Source organism: Ischnura elegans, chromosome 7, assembly GCF_921293095.1.
Source record: "Ischnura elegans chromosome 7, ioIscEleg1.1, whole genome shotgun sequence".
NCBI classification, from domain to species: Eukaryota; Metazoa; Arthropoda; class Insecta; order Odonata; family Coenagrionidae; genus Ischnura; species Ischnura elegans.
In genome coordinates this window covers 100,971,485-100,985,322 of record NC_060252.1, presented here as the reverse complement: position 1 = coordinate 100,985,322, position 13,838 = coordinate 100,971,485, and the positions used below count along the sequence as shown (strand labels likewise).

At 36.1% G+C, this 13,838-nt stretch overlaps 1 protein-coding gene across 5 annotated transcripts in view; it reads left to right on the top strand.

The window, feature by feature from the left end:
* The window catches only part of LOC124162498 (ras-related and estrogen-regulated growth inhibitor), a 47,085-nt gene extending 33,730 nt beyond the window's left edge, over positions 1–13,355 (top strand). For 2 of the 5 annotated variants that reach the window (XM_046539057.1, XM_046539058.1), the window contains 4 exons: positions 2,114–2,250; positions 3,995–4,174; positions 9,472–9,711; positions 11,860–13,355. In XM_046539057.1, the coding sequence (XP_046395013.1) occupies positions 2,114–2,250; positions 3,995–4,174; positions 9,472–9,711; positions 11,860–12,027 (725 nt within the window). In that variant the 3' untranslated portion in view covers positions 12,028–13,355. Of the gene's footprint in view, positions 1–2,113; positions 2,251–3,994; positions 4,175–9,471; positions 9,712–11,859 lie in introns of those variants that run through there. The other 3 variants (XM_046539059.1, XM_046539061.1, XM_046539060.1) reach the window with 3 other exon arrangements.
* Positions 13,356–13,838: the final 483 nt, after the last annotated feature.

Sequence of the window (13,838 nt, the reverse complement as noted above, 5' to 3'; positions counted from 1 at the left end):
CGCCAAAAGTCTACTTTCCTGAAACTGGACTTTGAGCTCTATGGCATTGAATATGGAATAGAATATTAAAATACTCAGAAAGCCATAACGTATAGTAATGTATCATACATTGTGGCTTTTGGAGCATTCTTCTTTCACGTTCTTCACATTTGACTGTCTGTCTCATATAACCCTCACCCAGTGATTGGAATAGGGTACTATTTTACCTCTGGAATATTTGCTCAAAAGGGAGCCATCACGTCTCGAAAAATGAATAAAATAGTTGAGCAACTGCAACTTCTTTGTGAAATAATTTGTTGGTCACATATGGCAGTATAAGAGCCGTCAAATTAATTACAAAGCCCAAAATAAAATGAGTGTCGCTGTACTGACCACTGTAATCTCCATCCTCAGTTATATTTAAACGACCTACTATGTACCTTCTCCTCTGGATGATGGGAAGCACGGATCAAAACAGCCTACTGTCACTAAGTCACAGCCACTTCATAGGGTATTATTAAAAAGCCTACCTTTCCAAGGAGTTCACTATAATATCCCCCTAGCATGCAGTTGCTTTTTGTGCTCAACTGTAGAGTAACTGTGAAGCATACAATCGAAAATGTAAAGTAAATATACATACAACAAAACTGTAAAGTATACAATCAAATGGAAGGGATTAATGAGAGAAAGCTATAAATTAAATACATGCATATCATTTAAGATTCAAAATCAGCTGCCAGAAGACTCTTGCTTAACCCTCTGAGTGCCAACCAGTTTTCTAGGTACTATGCTAAAAGTGCCGAGGCATTTTTGTTGGTATTGCAGTAGGTTAGGAATAAAAATTATGTCTCAAAAACAACTAAAGGTATATATTCAAGAACTTTAAGAAATCTTTACTATATGTGGTTTCACCTTTTTAATGTATTATTTGATGAATATTTGGTAATATTAGTTAATTTTTATAATTTCAAGAATGACATTGCAGGAAGAGCGCGATCGCACTCCTGGCACTTTTTGCGAGAGATAGGAAGTGTGCAATAGCACTCCCCGGCACTCTAAGGCTTATTGATGGGTTCAACTTCTTATCTTATCTATTAATCTTATTTAATTAATCTTATTTATTAATTAAACACATATATTAGCATAATGTTTACATGCATGCACTGATACTCTTTAAACTGATTTCTAATCCAGAAATAATGCCAATTTTCAACATACAGTGGGATTTGCTTCACGATCAATCCTCCAAATGGGTCAATATCACAAAGTGAGGGTCCATTGTGGATATCATTGGGAAAAACAAGCCATAAAATTGAACCTGAGAATATTTACTTGTGTAAAATCCTGCAAAATGGACAGTTTTATATTTTACCATAATTACATTTGTCAGAGAGGCAATAGAGAAAAATAAATGAAATATCCATTCTTTTTAAATATGTATTCAGAAAAGCCATCTAATAAATCCACTACCCATTATCCTGCAGTGAACTATCCTAATGCTGTTCTATATTTTTAAACATATCATTAGAGATGCATGAAAATAGCAAATGCGATATAAGCGCGATGTGCACAAATAAATGCGACATAGATGCAATGACTGGACTTCTATGATATGTTTACGCAAATTTGCCTTTTCTACAGCAAAATTCGTACATTTTGTGCCGAGTGCAGTTTAAATGCTCCGCCGACACTCACCGCTTAAAGCATGTGAGCGACTGGCTGTAGTTGTACTATATAGTTGGCCGTTGGTTGTGCTATATATGTAGTACATACTATGTAACTGGCCAGTTGTACTAAAAAGTTGGCTGGGACTCTTATGTGGCCGCGAACTACAAGTGGGCACGGGCAAGCTACACCTCCGCCACTATCTGTCTTATTGCTTAATTTATCATTGTTCTACAACATAATTATTTAAAATATTCTGTATTTTGTCATATAACTGTGTTCCACTACATTTTATCGTCATCTACCTCATTATGAAAACAAAAAAATAGACGCTACAAAATGCGATAAACTGTTATTGAAAGTACGATAAAATAAAAATGAAAGTGCAATTTTCACGCATCTCTACATATCATTAAAGATGGAACTAGCTTACAATGATTCTTTCTTTTTTATTTTAATCATCTGTCAGCTTTGGTGGTCCGGTTCATTACCCGCCGCTACATAGGAGAGTATGACCCAAATTTGGAAAAAGTGTATGCCTTCCATACTATGCTAGGAGGAGAAGCTGTTTCATTTGAGATCTTGGACACAGCAGGACAGCCACACGTAAGATTTGTTGAATTTGTACATAATTTATATATCGTATATAATATATATGTATTGAAAATCTAATAAGTAAATATGTAATGAATTATGAAGATAGTCATCATCACCTTGTGGTGTTCTGCCCGTCGGCAGGTCCCCCACGCCAATGCTGTCTCCATTCCCTCCTGACTCTGGCCATCTCCTTGAAGACTCCATGTCTTCCAATTTTTATGTTGTCAATTAACTTCAGCCTTCTCCTTCCCCTTCTTCTGATCCCTTCTACCGTTCCCTCCAAAGCTACTTTCAAAATTCCATTCCCTCTCATCAAATGTCCCAGCCAGTTACCCTTCCTTTGATTTATTTTGTCCACCAACATTCTTTTCTCATCTATCCTATTTAACACATGCTCATTCCTAACTCGATCCGTCCACCGTATTCCCTCCATCTTCCTCCAAACCCACATCTCAAACGCCCCAATCCTGTCCCTGTCTCTCTTCCCCATCGTCCAAGTCTCACATCCATACATACAACATCCACACATAGCATTTCACCAATCTCTTCCTCAATTTTAATTTCAGTGCCTTGTTACACAAGAAGAAGTTATTTGTTGTGTTTTTGAAGATAGTAATTTTTATAAATAAGCCCCAGCATTAATTCCTGGTTAACTTGTTAAAAATTAAGGAGAGAACATAATTTATACATAACATAATGTTCTTACTCCAATCTTATATCTCTCCTCCTTTTCCTAAAGAAAAATTTCACATCTTTGATATATACATATATTAAAATTTTTCTTCATACTTCACAGTAATTTTTGCAAGAGAAATTTTAAAAAGTTAGTATAGAAATGTCCTTTTAATGAAGTTGAACCTGAAATGCACAGAGGATATACTCTTAAATTTCATTGTTATTTTCCTGAAAATAATCACTGTTTGACAATTTACAAAAAAAAAACTAAAATAGTCAACCAAAAATTCATAAGAAAAAGTCATCTCTGATATCACATGTTATCATCAAATACCAAAATTAATAGAGGCATAAAATAACCATAAAAAGATGGAAATTTATTTTAAAACTCACAATTATCTTTCCCATCCCACGATGTACACTCAACGTCTAAAAGATTAGAAAATCATCAAATTCAACAAATAAGCAAGGGTAACTTTCAAATAGCAAAATTTTCTCTACCATAGGAAGTAGTAAAATGTTAAAACCTTAGATAGTCTCACATCAAACACTGATTGCTCTACTGAGCAAATTAGCCTCAATCAGTAAAATAATAATCATATATCTATTCTTGTAGAGGAATCAACTATAATATGGTCACTTTTTAAAGTGTGGATGAGCAGTTATCTTTTCAAACATCCACCAATAATCATTTCATGGCAACCATTTAGTAGGGTGCATTTCTTTAGACTTACTTAGCCAAGAAATAATTACATGTGATGTGTTTGTTTGGGGAGTGCGTCTCCCGCTGCCTATTTGAATGTGTGGGTGCCGTTGGCTGGCGGGCTGTTCCTGGGTGGACTTCCTTTTTTTTTGGCAGTCTACAGTCCGCTCTTGAAGGGACAGCACGTGAAAGAAAGTGTGGAAAGTCTTGTAATTTCTGTATCTGTGTGCGAATAAATCATAGGGCCACTGAACAGTGTTTTTCCCAAAATGTGAATAATAATATGTACATACATACATTTACTAAGCAACTATCTTAGTATAATACTCTATCTATACTTAATATAATACTCTATATAAACAATTTCCATTGCAGGAAGGTGAAAATGTTAGACTGGAATCAAATATAAGGTGGGCAGAGGCTTTTGTGCTCATGTACTCAGTGACAGACAAGTGCTCATTTGATGAATGCAATAGACTGAAATTTCTAATCAATTACAATAAACGGAGACGACTCATGAGGAGATGTGGAGGTGGTAGCAGCACCATTGGTAAGGTAGGTCATTTCTCTTCCATGAAAAAAATTATCTATTGTAAGAGCATTGATATCATTACAGATTAATGATAATTAAATCTAACATTTAGAAACTGATGTCTGACCATAAAAAAACTGAGAGAATCATTTCATTATTGGCAATAAAACTGCTTAAGGGGATGCATACCTCCCTCTCAACTGGTACTTTTTTGTCTTTTAGGGGGGTTTATGTACATATTTATGAAATATCGTAAGTTTTAAATAAGCTAAACATATGTATGACTCATTTAAAACTATCGCATCTTGAAATTTTCAGAGTATGCAGAGAATATCATTAACAATATTTGCTTGTCTCTCAAAGAAATTTGCACAGGAGAAAATACTGTGAGTAGATTTCAAATTTAAGATGAAGTGAATTTTTGAACAGGATCTACACTAAACATGTATCCTGAAAATTGTAAGCTGATATCATGTGGAATGCATCCTTTTAAGAAAGCTCTAATACATGAAGAAATATCCATAAACAGGTACTCTCCGACATATGAGCAGGATGAGTTCCCATGAATTGGTTGTAAGCCGCAGTGGACATAAGTGACAAATGTACAGGGCCAATTCTAGATACTTTTCTAGAGCAAGCCAAAAACATTCCAGCAACTTCCCCCCTAGAAAATAACCTGAGAGGTAAATGGGATTCTCTCTGGATACATTTTAGAATAAATGTTAATACTTTAGGAAAAAAGTTAAGACTTAAATATCAACACGAACTTATAACATCGTGGCTCTTATATATAGAATTTGATGTTTTTAAGGCATAAAAACTAATTACATATAAAAATTCAGAGTACAGTTACGAATGAGTTAGTAGAAGACGGAGGGGCGTCCAACAGACGATTCCATTTGGAAATAACAATAACCCGAGTGGTGGGGGTATGGGTGTATCCACTTCATGATATATCCTTACTTCGACAATAACATTGTTATGTTCTGGATCTTACTGGTTCCTAACCTTCCAAATCACACACTTTCCAAAATCTAATCTTAGCCCATTTCGAAAGGTCATCTCTTTCTCACGTTCTAAGCATGCACGCTGGCATCTCCGCTCAATAACATTTTCTAATTAACGTTTAAAACTTTATAGCATTTTCTAATTAAATGGACTTTGCTTAAACAATTGGAGTGTATTTCTTTCCGAGGTATGAAAGATCCCAACATCCGAGTTAAACTATGTTCCTAGTCTGTGAGTCCTTCCTGGCACACGACAATATGGTGGAGAAAATCAACACGCAACATTTAATCTCCTTGTTTGATAAGTTCTGAACACTGGACTGAGTGCTATGCCACTCCTTTTGCTTGGCTCCCTACGAGGCCACATAGTTTGCTAACTGCTTAAACCAGCCCTACATATGTACACAGGCATTTAATGATTTACAAAGCAAAATCTATCCTAAAACACTGATGTGCTGCCTGACATGGATTCATTATGTGAAGTACATGTACTAATGTGAAAATGTCTCCAGAAAAGTCAGCCTATGGTGCAGAAAGTGTAAATTATATTGCCTTATGAATACCTCTCACTCAACACAAAATTCACTCAATATGACACTTTTTAGGAACGACAGTGTTTAAGTGAGGGATATTGATACTAAGATAAAAAATACAGATATAAATATATATAATTAAAGAATTATATCATTAGAGGAACATGTTACCTCAATACGCATTTTTTTTGTTTCATTTTAAAGATGAAATTTTGGGAATTTTTCAATGTTTGTATTTTAAAATAACTTTGGTTGTTTTTCCCAATATATCCTAATATTTTAAGACTGCAAAGCATTTTGACCTGGCTTGCCATATCCACAGCCAGTCAAAATTCTTCATGTAAATTAAAATTCCATTTCCTTCACCTATAACCCCATCACATTCCTATCCTTCAGAGTTTCATTTCCTCATTGAACATCACTTCATTTTGCCCTTTCCCTAAGTGCAATAGAGTTTCATTAATTTTATTCCCCGGGAAAATATGGAATCTTAACATGGCTTACTATAGTGATGATGATCATGCTTTTACATTACAATGAAGGACATATAAATCAATCTTCATGCATATTACTCATATTTTCACACATCCAAATGAAGGGTCTTTCCTCATCACATGATAAAAATCCTTTATTTGAAATAAAAGAAGATGTTAAGCTCCATATCCATGTACTGAGATATCCTGTTATCTCATCAACATTTATGAAAAGCCATTTCTACTATTCTTTGACAAGAGTGATTTCTTTAAACTATTCTTTAGTCCATTTCCAGAAAATATTCATCTTTCAGAGCATAATTACATAAAAACAATTAACAGTTCATTAATATTATAAAGTAATGCATATCATTTTGCAATGTCGTGGTCCCAATTAGGAGTAATGTTGGTTGCCTGTGATCAAGGATAATCTGCTCTAGTATTATATGTAGAGAAATCCAGGATTGTCTGGCAGGTAGTCTTATGATGATGGCTCTCATAAACCAGGGATACATTACTGGAGAGGGTAGCCAGGCAAACATGAGTGACAATTAGACTCATCAATAAAAAGAAGGCACCTACATGCAGAAAACTTTTTCAGAAAGGCTACAAGAATAAAATCAACAGATTTATTGAAGAGAAACGCCTGTTTTGCCGTACTACGGGATGAGTTGAATGGAATAGTACTGTGTTTTTATTTAACCATGGCTACAAGAATAATGTGTATGGGTATCCCTCGTTTCACTTGTATTTGCTTAACACCGTTTTCAATATAACATTACAGGCATAGGCGGATCCAGGGGGGGGCACGGGGGCACGTGCCCCCCCCAGACCCTCAAAAAAATGCATGATATTTTATACGGTCCCATTATCATTGCATTCGTTTTGTATTACGAGGTATCCTTGTGCCCCACCCAGAACAAAATCCTGGATACGGCCTTGCTTGTGCCCCTCCCAGAAAAAAATCCTGGATCCGCCCGATTACAGGGTCTCAACATTGCTCTCTATTAATCCAATCAATCTTCATGCAATTACCAAATTTTGCGTTAGGAATTTGCCAAATTTTTCATGTCACCTCTTTATAAGCTTGGGGAAAACAAAAACACAAATTACCATAGCATATTGATGAAGTACCTAATTGCCTCTACTAAAGATAACAACCTCCAGGATTTTTTATCACTGAGCCTCATCAACTGTATTGATATCCAAGGATGTGAAATAGCCCCCACAACATTCAATGCCTACGATGCAGAAACAGTAAATTATATTGCCTTGTATACTACCCTCACTTAGGGCAATACTTTCAAGGAACATTACATAGTGTTGAGAGAGAAATATTGGTATTTTATTTACTTTCTAATCATGAGCATGTGGTTGTAAACTGCAGTTTTCCTACACTTCTAAACATACTTCTCAAATTTTCAGTTCTTACCCTGTGTTGTAACCCAAAGTTGATATGAAGTATTATTGAGAAAGTACTATTACAAGCATAGAACAACAGTAGTTTCTCAACAAATGAATGCTTTTCTTCATTATTGATGGGTTAGGTGGGTAATATGCAAGAATACTGCTTTTTATGCGAGTACTTCATTATCATGTACAAGCATAACCATTATCATTGGTGAACTATGTTAAAATTATGTATATGATTTTAAATATTAAGATTAAAGTTCCCTCGAGACCCCATTATGAGTCACAGGCAAGTGCTTTTCACACTAAGTATGGGGGCTAGTACCTCATACTTGGGGATTTTTGTTCGGGGGTGTCCGAAGGGCTTTTATATCCAGGACCTTGCAATCAGCATCCAAGTATTCTAACCACTAGTTCACCTTGCATTTAGTCACCTGGTAATGCTGCCATTGGAGGAGAGCTTAATACTATTCATAAATAATGCTAAAATATAATCTGGAAGTTGCTAACATTATTTAAAGCACAAAGAGAAATTTTGTTCTGTTATATTTAAAAAAAGAAAGCAATCCAAAATTATGGGAATTTTACATGACCAATATCCACTGCAAACCACTACATACTGTATTTTTTTAATGGGCGAGCAGTTGGATTTATCTATAGCTGTCATCCCAGCATTTTAGAGCAGGCTATTCATTCTACTGCACCACAGCAACAACACTTTGACCCGTAGATGTCGAATAGAACTTGAGGAAAAGTGTTTTCTCTAAATATAATTATGAAGTGAGGTACTCCTAAGCATGGAGCATTCATTTTCATTTCACAATGGAAGCCTTTCTTGTAATTTACCATTAGCATTCAAGGATCATGATGATGCTAGCTGAAGGTCCAACTTTGAGAGAGAGAATAATTTTCAGTCCCATTTCCTCAATCAGTTTAACTAGGGATGGACGGATCCAGGATTTTTTTTCGGAACTGAATTCGGATCGGTTCCTTGATTTTCGGAGCCGGATCTTTCGGATCATATATTTTCGGATCCAAATGCATTTTCCTGCGATTCCTGCTATTAAACGAAATAATTATTCAAGTTTATTCTGGATACGTACAATCGAAGGAATGCTTTTTAGATTTTCATACACATTTTAATATTTTTATAAATTAAAAATCATTTTTATAGGCTTTCAAGTTGTTTTTTTAAAACATCTTTACATGATCAGGACCTAAACTGTTACGCTTGGGTTTGGAAATGAAAATAGGAAAAATCTTCGGATAAACCACTGACCAGTGGCGTAGGACAAAAATCGCATGCAACGGCACATTCGAAGAGAGAATCGGAACTCTTTCCACAATTTATGCATTCACTGAAGCTATCATTTAAAATTTCGGATCCAGATCCGATGTCTTCCACAACTTTGGATCCGATGTATCCAATGAATGGCAATATCCACGGATATTTGGAACCGAGGTATCCGATCTGACCATCCCTAAGTTTAACCAAAGTATTTTACAGCTATAAAATACTCATTACTCCAAACTAACAAAGTTGGTGCAAGGGCTCTCTCTGAAAATAAGACAAATTTTCAAGGATCAAAAAGTGATAGGTACAAGAATAAAGTAAGAGGCAAATCCTGTTGCCATCGAATAATATACCCTTATATGTATACTATTTGATATACCCTTGGGGTCTAAGAATCCACTTTGAGGTTGATCATTGACATTTGGGTGACACTTCCTACTTTCTTCAGGAGTGGACCCTGCGTTTTGGAGGCATATCAAGGTGGGAATCTCATCCTTAGGAAAGTTATCACATTCAAAGTTGTATCAAGTGTGCCAGGTATAACCCAGGAATAAGTTTAAATGCTCACAAAATTCATTCCTTTCTCCATTTCTCTATGAACAGGACACAACAGTGGGTTGGTCGATATCAGCACCATGGAATCCTTGGCTATCGTCATCTCACTTTACTTTAGGCTCCTCAGCAGCAAATGTGGCACCAGATACACCCATTGTTATACTGGTGGGGAACAAAACTGACGCTTGGGGAGAGAGAATGGTGACACATGATGAAGGAGAAAGGAGGAGTAAGGATATCGGATGTGCTTCCTTCCATGAGATTTCAGTTCGTGAAAACTTAGATGAGGTGCATGTCATCACTTAACCATATTCACTTGCATGGGCAAATGTGGGAAGCTCCAACATGCTACCGCAAAAACTCCTCCCGTTTTTTTCCTTTATTCCAATTTTAATTAATTTTATTCCCAAACCACCGAACACAGCTCTCATAGGCCATTTTATGTCAGAGTATTAAAAAATTTCAACAATAGGGTGGTTTCCTATTATTTTTTTAAATCGAAAGATTATTACTCCTGGAGTACGTATTTCACGCTTTTAGATTTTTAAATGACGATATCTATTTTTCGCGATTAAATGAAAAATAAAATTTTTCAACCGCACGAAAACGCGACGGTTAAGTCTGAATGCTGGGAAATCTCCATGTGACGTCGTTCTGGTTCCCGCTACCACAAGTGAGGTGACCTTGGGGCGAGGCTCTGAGCGCTGATACAATGCAGAATGCTAGCAGGTAGCAGGTAGCAGAGTACCCTGCTAGCTGGTAGCGCTTGGCTTAAATAAGGATTATTAATACCTTATCAAACGAAGAAAACTTTCCGACCATAGCCAGTTTTAATAGGTGATTGTGTTTCCCTGAGCTCTGTGCCTCATGCATGCATTGGTAATCTCAGACGATGTAAAACTCCTATCTACTCGTATAGAAACTAGGTCCCTGTGACGTTACGTGGAGTGGCATCGCATGGGCGCCAATCTGGCCTTTTTCAAATGAGGATAAAATTGACCCCTGCCATTCGTCTAAACCGGTATTTCTTAAACGAAATAATTTGTATATTATGAATACACTAATGGTTGGTAACGAAACGCAATCAATGCCTTTTGTTTTCTTTGATGAAGGAAACTACCCTATTGCACATTACAAACAACCATGCTCTGGATAAGAGAAACCTACCCAGGCAGGACTCAAACCTGCGACCTCTTGTTTGTCAGGCAAGGACTTTACCCCACCACCACTGAGGCCGGCAGTCAATTGATCGATAAGACAGTTAATCAATATATCTAGTACATCTCCTTCCTCAAAATAAGGGGTAAATTTGTTAATCTCTACTAGCTCCTTCCATATTATGATCCGTTTTTCCATGGAAACATAAGAGCTTCCCAATTCAAACATTGGGTATCTATTGGGTAATGCTGTGAACAATTATATGTAATGAAATTCAAATATCTTGGGTACAGGGAGGCATGCCAAAAATGTGTGGGGATGTGTGCCTATATGTATTTCCTTAGGAAGTCGAAGATCTTCATTTTGAGAGGCTGGGGAGCAGCCTTCACAAACTGCACACATTAGCAAGCTTAGCATTTTCAACTGAGGAAATCCACCTGAAGAATACCTAGATGCTCCATTTTGGCAACCCCACAAGTCAATCCACAAAGCAAAACATTCAGGGCGGAGCACGTCAATTGACATGCTCTGCTGGTCGGCCCGGGAGCCCTTTCTCCGCCTCCGTACATGACTTATATCCACTTCCGAGTCTTCCGATCGTGTGCATAACCTTCAGCAAGCTTCCCTCTTTCGACCCATGTGTAAATAGCAGTATTTGAACGCAAGTTATGGTGCGAAAACCTCTCTTTATTTTTCTTTCTTATTTTATCAGCCGATTCTGACGACTTTCATGAAAATCGGGCCCGCATTGAATGTGTTAAGAGACAGTGGCGCAGCGAGGGGGGGGTTTTGGGGGATAAAGTCCCACCAGAACTCAGAGAAATTTTTAAATTTAATCCATTTTACTTAATGGATTAGTATTACTTACAGAATAGTGTTACGATTAATCAAATATCCCTCAGAAAGCCGTAAAACTCGCCATACTGAACCATTAATCTTAAAAAATTTTTGGAGGAGGGCCCTCACAACTCCCGCTTACCCTGGCGGGTATGCAGTACCCTCACACCCCTAAGTATTATAGTTACGCCTAAAACCCCCCCAACTTTAATTCTTAGCTGTGCCCCTGTTAAGAGAGATCAGCGCATGACTGAATTTCTGAAAGCTGAGGCCACAGTCACACTAACCAAGTAGAGTCACTGATTCAGGTAGCCTCTCTACCTTCACCCCCACAAAGTTTAGGCCTGCCTTCCAACTCCCAAGAAAATTTAAATCCAAGCTAATTGAAAAATTCCATTCACTGATAACATCATTATTTACTGATACCATTATTTGTTCCAGGTGTGGTCTGTTTTTCAAGATATAGTACGCTTCTCCAAAATACATCCAAAATTCCCTAAGCTGAAGAGATCTACCAGTGATCTGCGAGCAAGAGAGCGTCCAAGCACTCATTCCGTGTCCAGTAATCTTACCAATCCACCCTCCCCATCCTATACTCCCTCAATTTAGTGATTCAAGACCTGCAGTAGACCCTCACTTAACAATAATTACAGAGGACTATCCGTGAAGTGAATTCCATCATAAGCTGCTTATGCATTATTTCTAGACGAGGGGTCAGTTTCAACAGTTTCAGTGCATATAAATGTTGCCATGTTAAAAACATACTTTAATGACAAATAAGGAGAAGAATTGCACACTCCATTATGATTTTTCTGAGTGCATACAAAGTTTCAAAATCATCAAAGTGTGAAATTAAAAAAAAAGAGCTCACAAAATCAGCTCAGATCATATGCTGAATCTATCATTAAGTCAAACCAATTGTAAATCAAGGTTTTACTATGCCGTAAAACCCACAATTGAGAGGCACAGGTAATGAATTACCAAAAGGAAAAATTAAAATGGGTAATCAACAAAATTTCCTGAACACTTTCTCTGGTGATAGATATGCACTCCGATTCATCAAAATGAAAACTGAATAGTGAGATAACACCAGGAATTAAAGAAACATCAGAAGGTATCCAGCAGTATCCAAGCATATGTGATACATTGATAATATTAACATGTACTTGCTTCAAGATTATTTTCATATTGTATGGTATATTAAACAAGTTTTCAGTATAATTGAGCACCTAATGCTTAAAAGGCATGGTAGTATGTATTTCCAGCAATGCACACTTTCCTCAGACATTCAATTTACAATTCCTTTCATACACATAATCTCAACAGGAAATTCCCTTGATGAATAAGTACCTAGATGAATTATTATTACTAATTTAAAAAGTGCTTTAAATATTCCTTTGATTTTATGAATATACATATATTATTTAATTTGATTACATTCAAGTGAATGTTATCAATAATATAATAATAGTTGAATATATACCAACACATATGAAAAGTAATTACTTAATCCTTAATACTACATCCAACATAAAAAGACAGATTAAAGCAGCTAATGGGAAAACGTTCTGAAATCCTGATGTAGTATGCAGTAAGACTATCGCTATAGGTGGATATAAAGCTTCCACAATGAGCAAACATTAACACAGTGTCCCTCATCAGCAAGAGTTGGCAAACTAATAACCAGACAAACAGCTATTTCAAGATACACACCCAGAAGTACTTTTATATTTATTCTTCCTTGCAATACAAGATTAACTCTCCCAATAACTTTAACAATTTTACACAACCAGAAAGTTAATAGGATATCATAATAAGTCAACATACACTTCTTTTGTACCAAAACCAATTGAAAGATGCAATTAACCTTCATCTGAAATATTGTATTTCAAATATGTATCTAAGAAAAAATAAATCTGTTAAAAAATCGCCATCAAGAATTGAAAACCATTGAATGTTATTTATAATGAAATATTACAACAGAAATAATTTTTTGCAGAGGTTTAAATCCCCATTCCAATAAAAATTTTCACTAAATGATATTTAAGCTATAACTGTTGCTTGGTTAATCTCAGTAATCTCTGAGTAATTCTCCCTCATTTCAACAAACGTTTGTCGTAATGGTCTCAGATTTAGATGAAAATTTCTCTATGGACCTATATCCACCTCAAACAAAAAACCCCGCAACCATTTCGCAAAAATAGTGTGCATTTTATGCACATTTGAATTTTTATGCATCTTTAAAAAAAATATGCCTCGAATCATATATTTCCTTCTATTTCACCACCAAATTGTCAAGGAGCCATAATTTATGGCTCATTTAAAATCTAAGACTTTGGTTAAGACATTGAATGTGTAAACACTCATGTGATGCACTTATCTCACCCCCTTTGCTAACGATCTTCTCTTTCTGATGTCCT